Source organism: Rhinopithecus bieti, unplaced genomic scaffold (assembly GCF_001698545.2).
Source record: "Rhinopithecus bieti isolate Rb0 unplaced genomic scaffold, ASM169854v2 scaffold_15834, whole genome shotgun sequence".
In the NCBI taxonomy this organism is placed as follows: domain Eukaryota; kingdom Metazoa; phylum Chordata; class Mammalia; order Primates; family Cercopithecidae; genus Rhinopithecus; species Rhinopithecus bieti.
In genome coordinates, this window is record NW_016808980.1 from 178,924 (window position 1) to 198,998 (window position 20,075).

General features: G+C 47.6%; 1 protein-coding gene across 1 annotated transcript in view; it reads right to left on the reverse strand.

The window, feature by feature from the left end:
- Nucleotides 1–1,266: 1,266 nt before the first annotated feature.
- KCNB1 (potassium voltage-gated channel subfamily B member 1) overlaps nucleotides 1,267–20,075 on the reverse strand; it is a 118,340-nt gene continuing 99,531 nt past the window's right edge. Inside the window, exon 2 of the mRNA XM_017888133.1 lies at nucleotides 1,267–7,846. Within this exon, the coding sequence (XP_017743622.1) occupies nucleotides 5,837–7,846 (2,010 nt within the window). The 3' untranslated portion in view covers nucleotides 1,267–5,836. The remainder of the gene's footprint in view (nucleotides 7,847–20,075) is intronic.

Consider the following 20,075-nt stretch of genomic DNA (forward strand, 5'->3'; position numbering starts at 1 on the left):
TGGAGATTATTTGGGCTTTCTTCATCTTCCTGCGTGAGTTGACGGATGGAGAATTACTTTCTGCTGAAGATCCTGCCTAGTGAGATGTCCCCCGCCTACCCAGGGCTGAAAACTGCCTCGTGGAATTAATTATCAGGACAGTCCAAAACTCCCCCAGGCATGGATAGGTGGAAGCTGGAAAACTGCCCCTGTCCTTGCCACACACCTCCTGCTCTATGGAGCCAGGCAGCTGGCAAGGGAAGGGGAGATGAGCTAGCAGATTCGGGGACATCTCTTCTCAGGGTTTGGCTGCAAGGGTGTCTGGCCACTGTTTTTTGGTGAAGCTGTTAGAAATGGATTGAAATGGACTGGGTGTGGTGGTGACTCACACCTGTAATCCCAGCACTTTGGGAGGCCGAGGCAGGCGGATCACCTGAGGTCAGGAGTTCAAACCAGCCTGGCCAACATGGAGAAACTCTGTCTCTACCGAAAATACAAACATTAGCCGGGTGTGGTGGTGCGCTCCTGTAATCCCAACTACTCAGGAGGCTGAGACATGAGAATCACTTGAACCTGGGTGGAGGAGGTTGCAGTGAGCCGAGATCGTGCCATTGCACTGCAGCCTGGGCAACACAGCAAGACTTTGTCTCAAAATAATAATAATAATAAAATAAAAATAAAAAATAAACAGATTGAAACAAGGAACTGACAAACAAGTCAGTGAGATCTGAGGCCCAGCATGTTCTTGTGAGGTTCACGAGAACCTGAAAAAGCTCTGACCTTCAGATCTGGTTGACGTTACAGGCTGACAGGGTGCTGGACATGGGGGCAGCCCAGCCAGGAGGGACTCACATGTGTTCTGGATCTCAGAAATGTCAGTGATGAGTTTGCTTGCATGAGATTTTTGGTTCCCCAGAGAGGATGAGAAAACTCAGTCCCTTCAGATCCCTAAAGGGGTGTGGGATATAAGCGAAACCAGCCCACATCCCATCCTGATTTTGAGGGCCATCTGTAGCTCCGCTTCCCTGGGTCTTATTCCTGCATTCATGCCCTGGATTCTTAAGAACAACGAATAGGAGAAACACACAGAACTGATTGAGGAAAGTCACAGCATTGACAGACTCCAGGCCTAGTGTCAAGAAATGCCTACAGAAGGAAGTCAGACCCCAAAGTCTTTCCCCACCCTCAAGAAATCAGAATCAAAAGGAAGAAAACCCAAACAGCCCAAGGGACGATGGTAGGAACCGCAAAAGACCAGAAAACATCAGCTACGATAATGACCAACAATGAAACTCCTAAGATATTGTTCTGTATTACAAAAGAAGAAATTAGACTCAATTGCCCTATTATAAATTTGCTAAAAATACATATATATATATATTTTATCTGAACAGAAAAATAGACTACTCTGAGATGCGTGGACATTCTATGACATAGTCGCGCATCAGATACTTCTAGAGCCAGAAAAATGGCAACAGAAAATGCAGAGGTAACTCTTATTTCTGGGTGTAGCCAGGACTGGTTTGGGTTGCCTGGGCTGGGCGACATGAAAGCATTTGGATGCTGTCCTATAAGCAGTGATAGGTGAGGAAACATCAACTCAGGACTGGAAGCTTTCCATTGTCCTGCTGGGGTCTCAGGGGAGCCCCTTCTCCCTCCTTCCCACTCTGCAGCTACAAAAAAAGTCCTTTCCCAAAGAAGCACGTCTGGAGGCTTTTTGCCTTGCTGTCTTTTGATTCAAAGTTACTTGAATTGAGGCTGAAAAAAGCCTGGGGTATTGTTACTTGAGATTAGTTGGTAGAGAAATAACAGGAGAGAGATTAGCAATAGAGACCTGGCTTTAGTGGCCCTTGTCCGTGGTGAATTTTAAATATCCCCTTGTCCATGGAACTAGACACTCCAGCTGGGACTGGAGCAAGACAGAAATATACAATAGTTACAAATATCAACAATACATTACAGTTTTACAGAAGAGAATACTGTTGTTTTTCTCCTTAGAAACATGGATCTTATTAGGAGAAAGGGCAGAGACGAGGCTACAGTTACCAAGACACATGGAGAAGCTGGGAATCAGTTTGAAAAAGTTTGTGTCACCAGCAGTTTTCAGGGGCAAGCTGGGTGGGTTAAAAGAAATGGCCTCCTCAGGATTTTGTCGTTTTTCCTTCTCACTCTTCTTCCTTCTTGATCCCCAGTCCTTTGGAGAAAGGGACTTCACGGGAACAAATGTTCTCTCCTCCTTTTATCTTTCCCCTTGAAGTGTGCTTAAGATAGAATTCCTAAAGAAGGCACTGAGAAATCTACTGCACCAAAGTCCTGTTGGTTTCTTTTACCCAAAGATAAAAAGGTGAATATACTGTCTCCTCCAAAGCTTCCCCACCTCTCTCACCGCCGATGGCAGACTCTCCCCTGTGTGATTGGGACACATAGCTACCTGGTCCCTAGCCCTTTCTGATAATGGTGGAAGTTGGAACGCAAGTTCAGCTGGGTTCTTGATGAGTTTCAGTGAATTCGCCAAACTGACCAGCATCCATTCGCTGCGTCCAGCTCCTAGTTCGCTTGTTTGGGTTGACTTGTTTCTTTCTGCTCTCATTGGTTCAGGAATGAATGGGAAATGGACCAGCAAGTTAAAGCAGGATTTGCCTTCAGACCATTGCTTTCCTCTTCTCTATCAAGACCTTTCTATCAAGTGAACTTCTCAGTGAAGACTCTTAGGTAGATTCCCCAGTGCGTGTGTATTCACACATGTAGGTACAGGTGGGGTGGATGCATATTAAAATTTGGATATGTTCTTTTTTAGCGGGTGGATGGGCTGGGAAAACTTATAATACTCTATTTCGAATTGAGCACAGAATAAAAGCTATACTCCCCCAATACATACACACGCAAGTAAAAGAAAAAAAAAAAAAAACCAAAAACCCAATTGAACCCAAACGGAATACTTTCTAAGGCATAGTATATGCTGAATTTCAATTATTCTGTTTCTATAAGAACTCTATAGGACTCTGGCTATGAAGCCTGAAAAGGTAGGTTCTTAATGATACTTCTGAATTCGTCCTTCAAAAGTGACTCAATAAAATGCTACTTTAAGGTCGGACAAAATACACAAGGAAGGAAGGGCCAGGTCCTACATGACCACAGAAGGCAGAAAGGGCCTTTGGTTACAAGGAGAGTTGCACCAATTGGTTTTCATTTAAAAACAAAAAAAACAAATCATTTTCAATCTGTACACTTCTCATCTGCTTCAACCAACAAATGAAATGCCTTGACTGGAAGAAGGGGTGGTAAGTTCCTTCTCAATATATATGGCTATATTGAAACATGTTCACTTTCCTGATATGTAAAATAGACTATATTATCATTATTATTAATTTTTACAGATAGCATCAGCTCTAAAAATATCTGAATTGGAAATCACAACTATTTACTTTTATCAAAAAGCATTTGTTTTTTTCCCTGAATTTTCACATTTGTGCTGATGGTGGACATTAATGGTGATGAAAACAAAGAAGAGACATGTGAGATGGTTGGCGGAGAACTGTCCCACAGTCGTTCCTCAAGAGGCCCCCAGCTCAGACTGCGTGTTCAGCAAAGTGTTCTGGGAATGCTGCTTCCTCTGCCTGGCACAGGACGCCCTCACACTCTCCCTGCCCCTAAGTCCCTTTGTAGTTGCTGCTTGAATACTCTGAAGATACCTAGGAAGAGTGACGTTCTCGTTTTCTTTGTTAATGCAGCAAAGAACAGGGCTGCACCCTCTTGGGGGGGTCCACAGTCTCTGGAGATGCTGAGAAGTGTTATGAATTGGGTTTGTATACAGCAGAGAAGACGTATTTTTAAGGGTGGTGGAATGATCCCATCTCATCATACGTGTGGCAGGTGGCTCAACCTTATGCCTTATGTATGAAGGGCAGGCAGAACAGCTCCATGATATTTGTGTACTGAGAGGTGAATCATGCCATTGTACTAACAGGCAGACCAGCAACAGATGATATTGAGACTTAAGACTAGGTGAACCAATACTATATCTTTCTTCCATTGGGAAGACATATGCCTGTTACTGTACTGAGGATAAGCAGAACTACACTATTGTACTTGGGACATCATCCATCAATATTACATTAAGAGAACAACATTGTTCCATTGTACTACAGACAGGCAGACCAATAACATGTCATCTTTACTGACAGGTGAGCCAACACTATAGCATTGTATTCATCAGTGGTTCAACCCAATGCCACTGTACTGAGGAACGGCCAACAACACCATGCTGTTGGACTAAAAGCAGGCAGGACAATGCCAGGTCATCAAACTAGGACAGGAAAACCAACACCAAGAAATACACCAGAACCACTCAGGATGCACACAAATACTTATTGCTTTTGTCTGTACTGGCTGCATCGATGGCTGCAGGAAGGAGAGTTGAGCTTTTAGTACAGACAGTGACACTGAAAAACCAATAGCTGGTTGACAAGAAAGAGAACAAAGTAAAACACCCAATGTCCAACTGTCACTGCGTCCTTTTGAGATGTGCATGTCTCCTGTATACTCGACTTCATGAGAGGCCCCACCCAAGGGGCAAGAACCCCTCCTGACCCATGAGGGTTAAGGGAAGGCTTCAGAGGGGCGGGGAAGGAGCCCACAGACTTTGATATGGCAGACAGTAATACCAGCACAATATTACCCACGGTGGCCAGAAACAGGCAGGTAGCAACAATCCAACTACAGTCCCAACAATTGGCCCATGGGAAATAGTGCTTGTTTTAAAGTGCAAGATGTTGACACTGTCCCTGGCAGAACCTATTTTTGAAAACATAAAGTGCTTTTATTTTACCTTTTTTTTAACTTGAAAACCACAGAAAACAAAACAGAATTTCTATTATAGTAGGTACTTTCCTTGCTGCAGCAGGAATTATTCAGTCTGAACTGGGCATTTCAATGCGGGGTATTTTTTTCCTTTCATTTTTGCAAGTAAAAAAAAATCATATTTTTATACTGTTCTTCAGTAACACACAGTCTCTTTGAATAAACTATTTCTTTTGCATATTTGACACTTGCATATCTTTTGAGTCTACACTAGTGATGTAAAGAAAGCGTGTTCCTCCTCCAACCCTAAAGCAATGCTCTGAGTTCATGCTGTTGGCTGGGTTCCCACCTTCTGAACCCTTCCCAGATTGCCAGGGGGCAATTAGAATTGAGTACAAGTGGTGCAACTCACCCTGATGGTATCTCAAAATAAAATATCAGGTACTACGGAATACTGAAGTCAATGAAGACATTTGAGTAAGGGTTTTGAGCTGGGATCGTGGCTTATGGCGCAGAGACTTCCCCGTGACCAATCATTCCCTGTAGCTGTCTAACAGTGGAATCCATCCAGGAGGTGATGGACAGGTGTTCCTAGGGGTGGCTGGGCAACATTCAATACCAAATTGGTCAACCCACTCTTTCAACACCAGCCGCTTGTTCCAGCATCCTTCTCCAGCTGAAGCCAGGAGGATTGGAAATGTTGCCCTCCAAGGCTGAGATGGAAAGCCATGAGAGAAGAATGGGGAGTATGTGGCCTCAGTCCTGTCTAAAGTGGTGGTAGTGGTGGCTGTGAGTTACACTCATGTCATCTCCCAAAAAGGGCAATAGAGTTGTTACAAGGAGGTGCTGTGCCCTATGGCTTGGCCAACTTCATGCTGATGGACCTGTCATGGCTCTCAAGGTCTTAGGGAGCCTTCTCTGGAGTCTCTCTTCTCTCTGAGGGCTTTACAGGGCCTTTCTGTTTCAGAGTTCATGCAGAAAAGCTCTGTGGCAGGTAAGCTGGACAGCTCTCCTCTTTGGACCTCACCCAAAAGTCTCTCCTCCAAGGTGGGGCAGTTCAGATGCTCTGGTCTCGTGTGCTTCCATGGGCTCCTCCCCCTGGCAACACACGGACGTCAGGGGAGATGTGGTTTTCAAGTTTACACTTTTCCTGACCACTGGGGCCTTTTCCAGTCAATGCTTCTGTGGAGTAAATACAGTTCTGCCTTAAGAACTTAGGGGAGGTGGGTAAAGGGGAGCTTTCAAAGTGGTTTTTCTCCGATCGTGTCCCTGTGCTGAACTTCGGACTGGTGCTCCCAGGGAGGCTTTTAGGGGGGCTGGAGTCCACACTGTAGAGCAGCTGCCCCTCATCATCTGTGTCTGCGTCAATGTACTGGTGGACACCCGCCTCAAAGTTGAACGCTATTGCTGTGTGTTTCTCAGGAGACCGGGGGGGTGTCTTAGCACTTGCTGTGGTGTAGATTGAGGACTCTGGGCTCAGCACAGCCTTGTCCAAAAGTGTGGCACACTCCAGTCCAGCGACAGCAGCTGCAGCACTCCCCCGGTTCCTAAGAGGGTCGTGGTACATCCCTAGAACGGGGAGGAGTGGACTGGGGTCGCCCTCCATGAAGTTGACTTTAAGTCCTCGGAGCTTCAAAGGGTTGTTATTTTTCATGGAACTCTTGGGGCTCTCAATGAAGAAACTAGAGTGCTGGCTGGCATCAGGGCTGGGGTTGGCCTCCACGAACCTACCACCACTGGCACCCAGAGCTCCCCGCCAGCCTACTTCTGGGGCTGTGCTGCCCCCAGTCTTGCTGGGGAGTGATGTCAAAGGGCTGTGGGAGAATCTGGTGGCCTCAGGGAAGTCTGTGGCACAGCTAATGAAGCTATCAATACTCGACATACTTCGCATGTCGATGACCCCTTCTGTGCGAGTGGGCAGAGGGGCTACGGGGCTAGGGATACTCTCCATTTCAAGTTCTTCCTTTGGTTTGCTCTGTGCTGCTGACTCCTTGGTATTGAGGATGGGTTGGGATTGGGTCTTGGCCATCTTATTGTACATGTCTTCCAACTGCTGAACGTTCAGGTGCTGAGGACTAGAAGATGATCTGGCTTTTTCAGGGGATCCCTGCTCCTTAGTTTCAAAGGACTTACTTGAACTGGTTTCAGACAGTGTTCTCTTTGTCCATTTCCATTTGTTAGGAGACAAGTGGTTATCTTGTACTTTGTCTTTCTTACCCATATTCTCCCCATTTTTCTCAACCACAATGTCCATCATCTCAATGCTCCGGGCAAAAGCATCCTTCATGTTCATGGATACGATGCTGCCATTCCTCTTGGCTCTCTCCAGAGCCTCTCGCCGTTTGATTGCTTTCTCCTGTCTCTTCTGCTCCTTATAGAACTCAGAGAAGTTATTGACAATGATGGGGATGGGAAGAGCAATCACCAGGACTCCTGCAATGCAGCAGAGTCCCCCAACAATTTTCCCCAGGAGAGTCTTGGGGTAGATGTCTCCATACCCAACAGTAGTCATGGTGATGGTGGCCCACCAGAAAGAGGCTGGGATGCTTTTGAACTTGGTGTCGTCCTCATCCTTCTCAGCAAAGAAGACAAGGCTGGAGAAGATCATAATGCCCATGGCGAGGAAGAGGATGAGCAAGCCCAATTCATTGTAGCTCCTCCGCAAAGTGAAGCCCAGGGACTGGAGGCCAGTGGAGTGGCGTGCAAGCTTAAGGATGCGGAGAATTCGCATGATGCGGAAGATCTGGACCACGCGGCGGACATTCTGGAATTGCAGCACGCTCTTGTTGGATTCAGTGAGGAAAATGGTGACATAGTACGGCAGAATGGCCAACAAGTCAATGGCATTGAGTGGGCCCTTGAAGAACTTCCACTTCTTGGGCGAGGAGAGGAACCGCAGCAGGTACTCCATGGTGAACCATGCGATGCACACAGCCTCCACGTGGGCCAGCTGGGGGTTGTCTGTGGACTGGCCGAACTCATCGAGGCTCTGTAGCTCAGGCAGCGTGTTGAGGGACAGGGCAATGGTGGAGAGGACGATGAACATGATGGAAATTATGGCAAGGATCTGTGAGGAGAAGAGAGTGGGATTTAGTTATCAACCACCTCACAGGATGATCATCATAACACCCTGGATCTACAGGGCACTCCTCAATGTTCAAGAGCATTTTCACATCTCACTAGTCATTTAATGAGCCAAAAAGAGAATTTGTTGTAATCCATTTATTGTCCAGATGTGGAAACCAAGGCCCAGAGAAATGAGATGTTTTAAAGCTATCAGCAAGCCCAGGGTTCAAACATACTTTTTCAGATAGTAACCATTTTATGGGCCCTGAAACACTGCATTCTCTGTTGCAACGACTCGACTCTGTAGCTGTAGCATAAAAGTAGCCTTGGATAATACATAAATGAATGGGCATAGCTGTGTTTCAATAAAACTTTATTTACAAAAACAGACAGTAGACCGAATTTGGCCTGTGAACCATGATTTGCTGACTTCTGATCTAGACCAGTGGCTCACACTGGGTGGGGAACTACCTTCACGGAGATGATACTAATGGTAATAGCTATCCTTGATTGAGTGTTCGTTGTGTGCTAGGCACTTTCCATGAAATAGCTCATTTCATTCTTATAATAACCCTGTTCAGTGCTATTAGCTCCATTGAAGAGATGCGGACACTTGGGTTTCCACAGCTAGTAAATGGAAGGGCCAGCATTTTAACTCAGGTCTGGGTGACCCAAGAACATGAGCTCTTAAGGCTGTGTTAAAAATCGGATGTGGCTGGGTATGGTGCCTCATATCTGTAATCCTAGCACTTTGGGAGGCCTAGGCAGGAGAATCGTTTGAGGCCAGGAGTTCGAGTCTAGCCTGGGCAACATAGTGAGATCCTGTCTCTATAAAAGAACAAAAGGAAAAAAAAATCAGATGAAAGCTAACCTTTTGCTGGAAAAATGCCTAGACATTCAAGATTTTGCAGGTAATTCCTAGAGAGGCACAGACATTCTGGGCCCATGTTAACTCTTGACTGGAACTATGTGCTTTTGAGGGCTAAAGACCTTGGCTTAGCTACCTTCGAGTGCCCTGGATCAAGAAGAGGGCTTGGCCCAGAGAAAGAGCTCAATGGATATATGTTGAAATTAATGGAATCTAGGCCAGTCTACAGACTGTGCAGAAAAGCAAACAGATGTAATAAATTTCTCTGAGGGTCTTTTTTTTTTTTTTTTTTCCCAAAAAATACAAATCCAATCACACTACTCCTTTGCTTAATAAATCTCCAGGGCTCCTCATGAAAAAATCCAACCCCCTAAACCTGTCTATTGGGTCCCCTATACCTGTCTTACTTTTGTAGATTTTTTCCTTTCTCTTCTGAGCCTGCTAAGTGGGAAGGGGGGGCCTGGTCACCATGGTTGTATTATTTGATCCTGGCTGCCACTGATCAGAGCACAAAGTTTGGATAAAAAATCCAGGTGGAGCCAATCTGTACACTGGGGCTTAGCCAACCTACCTTTGAGAAACTGGAGCTCAGGAACCCAGGCAGTGAGTGGGTTACAGGAGAGTGAGTCCCTGAATTAAATGTTAAGTAGAATCTAGGGTTGAATCAGCTTCATGATAAGCCCAATCCTCAAGCAACTGTCTCCCAAATGTAGGGGACAGAGATGCCATAAAAAACATTAAAGAAAGCTGAACCTTAGCCTAGGCATTGGTGGCTTACATTTGTAATCCCAACACTTTGGGAGGCTAAGGTGGGGGGATTGCTTGAGCCCAGGAGTTTGAGACCAGCCTGGTCAACACAGTGAGACCCTGTCTCTACAAAAAATAAAACATCTGCTGGATGTGTTGGCACATGTCTATAGTTCCAGCTACTTGGAAGGCTGAGGCGGGAGAATCTCTTGAGCCCAAGGAGGTTGAGGCTGCCGTGAGCCATGACTACACCACTGCACTCCAGCCTGGGTGACAGAGAGAGAAACCCTGTCTCAAAAGAAAACAAAAGAAAAAGGAAAAAAAAGAAAGAAACGAAATTAGCCGGGCATAGTGGCCGCACCTGTATTCCCAGCTACTTGGGAGGTGAGGCAGGAGAATCGCTTGAACCCGGGAGGCAGAGGTTGCAGTGAGCCGAGATCGCACCACTGCACTCCAGCCTGGGCGACAGAGTGAGACTCCATCTCAAAAAACAAACAAACAAGCAAACAAACAAACAAACGAAACAAAAGGAAAAGACAAAGAAAGCTGAACCTTCAAGAAAAGCAAGAGAATGAAGGGAAGGTGCAGATGAAGGAGGAGTGAGGACCACAGGAGGGCCATAGCAGGGTGCAGAGGGCAGCAGTTAAGAGCTGAGGCACTGGTGTCAGCCTGTTTGAGGTTCAAGCCTCAGCTCTCTGCCATTTCCTTACATTAAGCAAGTTATTTAACCTCTCTAAGCCCCAGTTTCCTCATCTAGAAAATGGGCTGATAACAGTATCTACCTCAGAGAACTGCTGTGAAGATGAAATGTGTTAGCACAGGCAAAATACTAGGACAGCTTCCAGCAGCACATGGTGAGTGTCTAATAGACGCCAGCTGTCATCACAGGGGAAATCTCAGCCCACATCACCCCATCCACTCAGATCACCCAGCCTTGGGGTGGCCCAGTCTCGGTCTTTGCCTCCTGTCCTTGTTCTGAGACTGTCTGCTGTATCCTGTAAGTCAACCCAATGCTGCATGGGTGAGTGTGAGGGGTTTCTGGCCCTGCAATGAATCCCCAGTAAGGACACATGGTTGTCAAGTCCTTCTCATTTTGACTCTGACCCCTCTCTCTGGCCACTCCTGCCATGGGTTCTCAAAATTCACACTCCTCTAGTCACACACTATCATCGGTCAATTCTGTATGCCTAAGCTTCTTGCTCGCTGTCTGGTGAATTCCAATCCATCTTTTCAAATCCAGCCCACGCGACTCCTTCCCTCTGGAGTTCTTGCTTTCCCCAGGCAGGATTGACTGCTCCATCCTTGGGTTTCCTCACCATTTTACCATACCTTGGGGATACTTACCACTCATATCCCCTCACAGGTGTGCACGTGTGCGTGCGTGCGTGTGTATGTGTGCGTGTGTGTGAGTGCACGTGACTGAGTGTGCCTATTGCTGCTCAGAATCGGTCAGCACTGGGAGGATGGGGATGGGTTCTGAGGTTTATCTGTGGGCCCCCAGCACCTAACCCAGGGCGAGACACCTAACAGGCGCTCCCCAAGTATTTGTCGGCTGTTGCTCAAGTTCATGAAGCTACAAGTACAAGGGTCAGGACCAGAATTCAGTTGTTGTTGTTGTTTTGGGAGACAGTGTCTTTCTCTGCTGCCCAAGCTAGAGTGCGATGGTTTGATCACAGATTACTGCAGCCTCAAACTCCCATGCTCAAGCAATTCTCCCACCCCAGCCTCCCAAGTAGCGAGGACTACAGGAGAGTACAAGCAAGCCCAACTAATTTTTAACTTTTTTTGTAATGATGGGGTCTCACTTTGTTGCCCAGACTGGTCTTGAACTCCTGGGCTCAAACTATCCTCCTGCCTTGGCCTCCCAAAGCACTGGGATTACAGGTGTGAGCCACTGCACTGGCCCGGGAAATATTTCTTGGTCATCTACTCTGCGTGAGGCACTAGGCTGGACACTGGGGATGCCACAGGGGGCAAGAAAGTGCTGGTGCCCTGATGGGCCAGCTCTGAAGATGAAAGGGAATGTTCCGAGGTGTGGTGCCTCCCCAGCCTCAGGGGTTCTGTAACTTCTGATTTTTTTTTCTGTAGTTAAGTCTGACACATCCTATGTTTGAAAAAATAGGTTTTGAGTTTCTTGAATTGCACCCATTGAAAAAGAAAGATTCTGTAATATTTTATAAAATGAAATGTTTGAGGCCGGGTGCGGTGGCTCATACCTGTGATCCCAGCACTTTGGGAGGCCAAGACAGGTGGATCACCTGAGGTCAGGAGTTCAAGACCAGCCTGGCCAACGTGGTGAAACCCCATTTCTACTAAAAATACAAAAAATTAGCCAGCCATGGTGGCAGGCGGCTGTAATCCCAGCTACTCGGGAGGCTGAGGCAGGAAAATTGCTTGAACCCGGGAGGTGGGGGTGGCGGTGAGCCAAGATCATGCCATTGCACTTCAGCCTGGGCAACAAGAGTGAAACTCTGGCTCAAAAATAAAATAAATAAAATAAAACGTTTGATATATACAAAAATAGACCTAATTTATATGTAATTTATGAACCATAATCAAACGAACACCTAGAAACCACCACCCAAATGGAGAGACAGAGCAGGCAGCAGTAACACTGACACTTCCTTTGTGTCCTTCCCACCTCCAGAGATAACCTCTGTGTGCAGTTTTTCATCCCTTGGTTTCTCTGTATGATTTTCAATAAGAATGTATGGGTCCCTAAATTGTCATTTTGTTGTGCTATTATTATTGTTTTTTTTTTAAGAGATAGAGTCTTGCTGTGTGGCCCAGGCTGGAGTGCAGTGGTGCAATCACAGCTCGAATGCCTAGGCTCAAACGATCCTCCCGCCTTAGCCTCCCAGGAAACTTGTACTACAGGCACGTGCTACCATGCCTGGCTATACTGTGTAGAGATGGGGTCTTACTATGTTGCCCAGGCTGGTCTTGAACTCCTGGCCTCAAGCAATCCTCCCACCAGGGCCCACAAAGTGCTAGGATTACAAATGTGAGCCACTGCTCCTGGACTTCCCTCAGTTTTGACCCTATACTGTATGTATTTTGCTACTTGTATCACTCTTTCCTTAATGGTAAAAACAAAAAATCAAAAAAGCCCACTCACCTTCTTTGTTTCATTTTAGCTTTATTCTAAGAAATAATATGCAAAATTGCTGATTTTTCATGCCAGGGCTATATGTATTAAATATTCACCAAAATAAATATGTGATTGTTGGAATAACATCTTGGCAGCACACTTTTTAGTGCTCCTGTATTGAGGTGAGGAGTGTGGGTCCTGGAGTTGAAATTCTAGCTCTTGCCATTCATTGGTGGGATGACCTTGGGCATCCAAATGTTCACTGCCTCAGTTTCCTTATTTGTAAAATGAGGACATACTAGTGGTTTTTAAGGGGATGATTTTTACTCCTAGGGGACACTTGGCAATTTTGGCAGAAATTTTGGTCGTTACAACTGGTGGGAGGGGTGCTCCTGACATCTTGGGGGTGGAGGTCTGGGATGTCACTAAATGCCCTACAATGCACAGGACAGCCCCCATGGCAAAGAATGATCCAGCCCGAAATGCCATCAGTACTGAGGTTGAGAAACTCTGGGACATGCCAATAGTCAGCCCCTCACAATTGTGGAGTTGGGGACACGGACTGGGTCAGAGTGGGCAGTCAGTGGGCTTTGGGCTGAGCCCTACAGGAAGCTGCTCTTGTCTGGTGACTTCTGGCAGGAGGGCGCCTGCACAGTGAGGAATGGATTCCCGGGGAATCTGTTCCTTTAAGAGCTGGGAGGTCCTATTTTCCCCCAGAGGCTAGCAGGGGAAGCCTGCTTTGGTTTCTAACCCCTAGACAACTCCAGAGAAGGCCCACATAATTCATGTTCTGCTGACAGATGCACGAATTATGCACCCAGCTATTGTACAGACCTAAGGCAGGCACCCACTTTGTACTGAGACTGCCCTCCCTCTCCCCACCCCTCAGCCCAAGGAGACCTAGGAAACGAGCAAAGCAGGGGCAGGGGCCCTACTGGACCCCAAGGTGTCGGGGGAGGGGGGAGTGCCTGCTGCCCAGGGTTGGGTTGGGAGGTTCGAAGCACACCTGGCGTCTGTCTGTGTGAATGTGCATCACACAGCATGTGCGGTAATGCAGTGTGGGGGGTCTCCCTTGACCCACTCCTCCTGGCCCCACCTGTGAGACTTTTTTCTTTTCCAGACTCAATGAGGCCCTTAGAGTTAGGGCCACACTTCCTGCCTGGGGAACTTCCCAACGTGAGTTAAGCCCTCTGTGCCTCAGTTTCCCCATCTGTAAGAGGGGGATCATTGCAAGACTGCAGTGAGAATTCAATGAACTCAAAATGCCCTTAGCTAGTGGCACAGTTACTTTAAACTTTAATAGTATTTATCTCTCCACATTTCTTTACATTTATTTATAAGCTGATTTTGGACTTGAGTTTGAGTCCCAGGGCTATTAATCCCCAGCTGTGTGGCTTTGGACAAGTCACTCCCCCTCTCTGAGCCTCTGTTTCCTTTTCTCTAAAATGAAGATGACGGTAACTGAGCACTTACCACCTAAAAGCCACCTAATATATAATATTATTAAACTATTACTCAGGGCCAGGCATGGTGGCTCACCCCTGTAATCCTAGCACTTTGGGAGGCCGAGGTGGGCGGATCACCTGAGGTCAGGAATTCGAGACCAGCCTGGCCAACATGGTGAAACCCATCTCTACTAACTATACAAAAATTAGCTGGGTGTGGGGGCGCCTTTAATCCCAGCTACTTGGGAGGCTGAGGCAGGAGAATCACTTGAACCCAGGAGGCGGAGGCTGCAGTGAGCTGAGATCGAGCCACTGCACTCCAGCCTGGGTGACAAGCGGGAAACTCCGTCTCGAATAAATAAATTATTATTCAGATAATTTATGGTCAACCCCACCCCTAACCTCTTACTGGTTGCTTTTGGAACCAGGAGTAGGTGTATAGACCCCAGTGACTGCCTAAGGCAGCATGCATCCTCTAAACAGCTTGTGGACCCAGATGGACTGTGTTGATTTGGTTTCTGGGATAAGCCCCAGGAGTGGGGAACTGGCCACCACCTGGGAGTCCTCCCGGCCCCAGCTCAGGCCTGGACAGGCCTCTGCTTTTCTGGGATCTGAGCCCAGTTGGGCTTGGCAGAACTCCAGGAACCCGGGGAGCAGAGGCAGGAGCCAGTACCAGAGACTGGGAGGCTGTCCTCAAATTCCCTGTGAAGAGGTTCTGGATCCTGGAGCCTACCTGTCTGCACCAAATGGGAGAGGGGGCTTTGGTCCTCTGGGGGGAAAGACTGGCAGGTGGGGATCCCCAGGGTGGAATCCAGGAGTGCTGGAGCCAGGCCCTCCTCATCCTAATTGTCGACTCTGGTGGTTGATCACAGAGAGGCCTACGGACTGTTTATCGTGGCCTCTGCACACTTCCCTGCTGTTCCAGGAATGTGGATGAGGCACAGACTGTCCCTGCAGAAAAGGGCTCAAGCTCCCCGCTGGGAAGATGAGGAAACTCAAGCAGAGAACGGAAGAGACTTGCCCACACAGCCCATTGCGGTCAATACTGTTCAGTAACACTAGAAGATTTGGCAAGCTGGAAGCTGTACCTAGTGTTTAGGGCTTGCAAATTGCTCTTCATAAATATGCAGGTTTATAGCTGCAGTATTCGTAATAATCCCACAGTGGAAACAACCCAAATGTCCATCAACTGATGAGTGTATAAACAAAATGCAGCTATCCATACAATGGAATATTCTTCATCCATAAAAAGGAATGAAGTGCTGATATTTGCTACAACACAGATGAACCATGAAAACATTATGATAAGTGAGAGAAGTCAGACACAAAAAGCCACTTATATGATTCCACTTATATGAAATGTCCAGATAAAGCAAATCTATAGAGACAGAAAGTAGGTCAGTGGTTGCCAGGGTGGGGGATAGGGATTAACAGTTAATGAGCATAAAGGATCTCATTCGGATGAAAATGTTCTAAAAACTGATTTAGGGCAAAGGCTGCACAACTTGGTAAAATTTAATAAAAATTATCGAATTGTACGCTGGAAATGGGTGCGCATTGTATGATATGTAAAGTAAAGCCTCAATAAAGTTATATAAAAAGTTGCTTTCCGGCCAGGCGCGGTGGCTCAAGCCTGTAATCCCAGCACTTTGGGAGGCCGAGACGGGTGGATCACGAGGTCAGGAGATCGAGACCGATCCTGGCTAACCACGGTGAACCCCATCTCTATAAAAATACAAAAAAAAAAAAACCTAAGCCCGGGCGAGGTGGCGGGCGCCTGTAGTCCCAGCACTCGGGAGCTGAGGCAGGAGAAATGGCAGTAAAACCCGGGAGGCGGAGCTTGCAGTGAGCTGAGATCCGGCACCCTGCACTCCAGCTGGGCGACAGAGCAAGACTCGTCTCAAAAAAAAAAAAAAAAAAAAAAAAAAAAAAAGAAGTTGCTTTCCATAAAGAGAAGCCCATTGCTTTTCTTTTCTTTCTTTTTGAGAGAGTCTTGCTCTGTCACCCAGGCTGGAGTGCAGTGTCGCAATCTTGACTCACTGCAACCTCCGCCTCCCGGGTTAAAGCGATTCTTGTGCCTCAGCCTCCTGAGTGACTGGAATTACAGGTCACCATGTCCAGATAATTTTTGCATTTTTAACAGAGATAGGGTTTCACCATGTTAGCCAGGCTGGTCTTGAACTCCTGACCTCAGGTGATCCACCCACCTTGGACTCTCAAAGTGTTGGGATTACAGGCTTGAGCCACTGCACCAGGCCGTTTTTCTTTTTTCTTTTTTTTTTGAGACGGTATCTCACTCTGTTGCCCAGGCTGGAGTGCAGGGCTGTGATCTTGGCTCACTGCAGCCTCAACCTCCCTTTTTGTATTTTTTGTAGAGATGGGGTTTTGCCACGTTGCCCATGCTGGCCCATTGCTTTCCATCCCCACAACACATGGATAGTTCAAAGGAGAGAATAAGAAGCTGAGCAAGCCACAGAGCTGCTGTAAGCCCTGCAGCGACTCCCCATTCTCTCAGTTAAGTTCCAGTTCCTGTGCATTTAGTTGGCATGTGCTTATTGAGCACTTACTAAGTGCTATGCTAGTTGCTGAGGGTGCTGCATGAATAAGAAAGAAAATTTCCTAGCCTCACAGAACTGGTAGGGAGAGGCAGACCAAAAAAACCCAAAAATGTAAACCAGGAAAGAGGCAAGGTGATGTCAGATAGTGTTAGGTGCTGTGAGTTATTGAGAAAAGCAAACCAGGGGGATCGATGGAGAAGCGCTAGGGGTGTCCACAGGAGGCCGAGTGGTCAGGGCAGGCCTTTCTTAGGAGGTGTCTGGTTGCTGAGACTTAAAAATAAGGAGTGTGTGTCATTCAAAGATGCGAACAGTCTAGGCAGAAGGCACAGCACGTATGAAAGCCTTGGGTGGGAATAAGCCTGGTATATCAAGCAACCCAAAGAAACTCAGTGTGGCTGGGGCTGCATGAGTGAGAGCGGGAGAGCTGGGTGAGCCTGATGAGATCTGAGGAAGAGATTTGGGTTTTATATTAAGATCACCTTTCTTCTCTCTCCTGACTATTTCCCCTATTCCCACTGTATTCCACACTGAATCCCGGATAAACTACTTACAGTTGCCAAACTACACTACCATGGGTGCTTGCAGCTCTGAATCTTTGCTGTTCCCTCTGCCTGGAGTACCCTTCCTCCTACTCCAAACCCACTTCTCCTGGCTGCCTATTCAGGCCTCGGCTTTGGGGCCACTTGCCCCAGCGAGCCCTCTCTGGGCCGCCGGTCTGCATTGGGTATATCAGTTCTTTGAGCTCCCACAGCCCCTGCGCATCTCTGATCACAGCCTTGATGCTGCTGAGCTGAAATTGTTTTCTCCTTTCTGTCCCACACTAAAGTGTCAGCTCCATAAGGGCCTGGACTGGGTCGGTCTTGTCCACTGCCGTGTCCCCAGCTGCTGAAACAGTGCTTGGTACAGACGGGAGCTTCTTATATAGCTCACAAATGAACGAACAAGCGGATAAAGAAAACCGAGGCTCAGAGAATGAAGCGGCTTTTCCAGAGTCTCGCAACTTGTAAGCGGTAGTTCCAGACGCACAGACTTGAACTCAGGTCTGTGGTCTCCCCAAGACATTTTCAAGGACATAGGAGGAGGCGGCTGCTGGCCCATCAAACCTTCGGTCCTTTTATGGTGCTTCCGCTTCCCCCAGCTTTAAGTGGGGATTACAGCTGGGGAGTTTTAATTAGAAGGGTCACTGGTGCAGATCCGATTAAGGGGATTGGGAGCAGTCTGATGGGGTTGCCCGCATCCCCTATAGGCAGTGGCTCCTGGCAGAGGATTGGTGAGACATTGGAGTCAGGAGCCTGCAGGGGGCGCTCGTGGGCTCAAAGGGACAGGAATCCTGTGCTTGTACAACAAAGGATGAAGGCAGAGGGCTTTGCCATGAGAAGAAAACAGTCACAAAGATGGAAAGAGGACGCAGGGCCACTGTGGAGGGCGCCCTAGCCCTTATACCCCAGAGGCTTTGCTGCTGGGAAGTTTATTTTTACTCGGTTGACTGAGTTTCAAAATTGGGAGATTTTACGTAAAAATCCAGATTTTCAGATTCTTTTGGAAAATTAGATGCCCTGTCTTCACTCAACCTGCAGTCCCAGTGGCAACCACTGGCTGGAGCTAAGGAATAGCAACCCCTTGGGACAGGGAACCGGCTGCCCAGTGTGCCACAGGCCCTTCACCTGTTTTGTGATCTGTGTCTGCAGGCAGCTGGGTTTGCAGTCACTGACCCACCTGAGGCGATAAGATAACACCTGCCATAGGGTATGAAGAACCTTCTGGACAAGATCTGCATCGGACTCCGCAAACCAGGAACATGGGGGTCACACGTGCTATACCCTGCCCTATCCTGTTTCCCCATACCCAGGAGTCAGGAGTCAGGAGTCAGGAGCCTGCGGGGGGCAGGCTAAGAGCTAAGAAGGATGAGCAGGAAGTAACCAGGCAGAGTGAAGGGAAAAGCATTCCAGGCGGAGGGAACAGTGTGGGAAAGGCCCTATGGCAAGAATATAGTGGTTGTGAAGTCTGATCAATTCCAGTTCACCAACATCTGTGCATCTGTTCCATTCTCTCCACCTGCACAGTCCCCACCCTCCCACATCAGGACTTCTTTCTGGCCTCCCCAAAACCACTCTCTGGCCCACTATTGCAAAGACCACTAGCTGTCACCAATATCTATTCTTCCCCTCTTCCATTGTCATAGAGTTTTAGCTGGACCCAGGGCTAACCAGAATAAAGACTACATCTCCCAGCTTCCCTTGCAGTTAGATGTGGCCATGTGATTAACACTGGCCAATGGAAGGTGAGCAGAAATAATGCAAGCCCTGTCTCCTTTTCCTCCTTCTTGCTGGCTGGGAGGCAGATGTGCTGGGCAGAGCTGGAGCAACTGTCTTGGATCTGAGATGGAAGCGAATCCCAGCGCTAGACTGGCCCTTTACGGAAAAAGTTTGCCAGCTCCTGGTCTGTCTCATAACATCCATCTTGTTTAAGTCACTCACTGTATTTTGGAGTCTCATTGTTACAGCCGTTTAGTCTCTCCCTGCCTAACTCTCCAGCCTTCTCTTGTTCCATGCTCCTCTCTGCCCTCTCCTCTCAGGTACATTAACCAGTAACCTTCCTCTGGTCGTTCATAATCTCCACTATCTTCTTGCCATGGGGCCTTTCCCACACTGTTCCCTCTGCCTGGAATGCTTTTCCCTTCACTCTGCCTGGTTACTTCCTACTCATCCTTCTTAGTTCAAGATCACCTGTTCAAGGAAGCCATCCTTGACCTTCCTAACCAAGTCAAATCCCAATCACAGACTCTCATAGTACTATTATCCTTCTCTTCATAACACTGTTCAAGTTGCAATTTTGCAGTAATGTCCACCTCTGCAGACTGTAAGCAGTATGAGGGCAGGGGTTATATCTGATTTTTCTCTATCTTGAATCCTTAGAGCACATAGTTGGTGCTCAATACATATCTATGCAACAAAGGATCTCATTTCATCCTGATAACAGTCCTACAGGCTGTGCTGTGCCTCCACCTGTTTTATAATTGGGGAAACTGAGGCTTAGAGGACAAATATCCAGAGGAACACTTAAGAAAATAATAGATGGCCAGGCATGGTGGTGCAGGCCTATAATCCCAGCACCTTGGGAGGCCGAGGTGGGCAGATCACTTGAGGTCAGGAGTTTGAGACCAGCCTGGCCAACAAGGCGAAACCTTGTCTTTTTTTTTTTTTTTTTGAGACGGAGTCTCGCTCTGTCGCCCAGGCTGGAGTGCAGTGGCCGGATCTCAGCTCACTGCAAGCTCCACCTCCCGGGTTCCCGCCATTCTCCTGCCTCAGCCTCCGGAGTAGCTGGGACTACAGGCGCCCGCCACCTCGCCCGGCTAGTTTTTTGTATTTTTTTAGTAGAGACGGGGTTTCACCGTATTAGCCAGGATGGTCTCGATCTCCTGACCTCGTGATCCGCCCGTCTCGGCCTCCCAAAGTGCTGGGATTACAGGCTTGAGCCACCGCGCCCGGCCAAAACCTTGTCTTTACTAAAAATACAAAAAA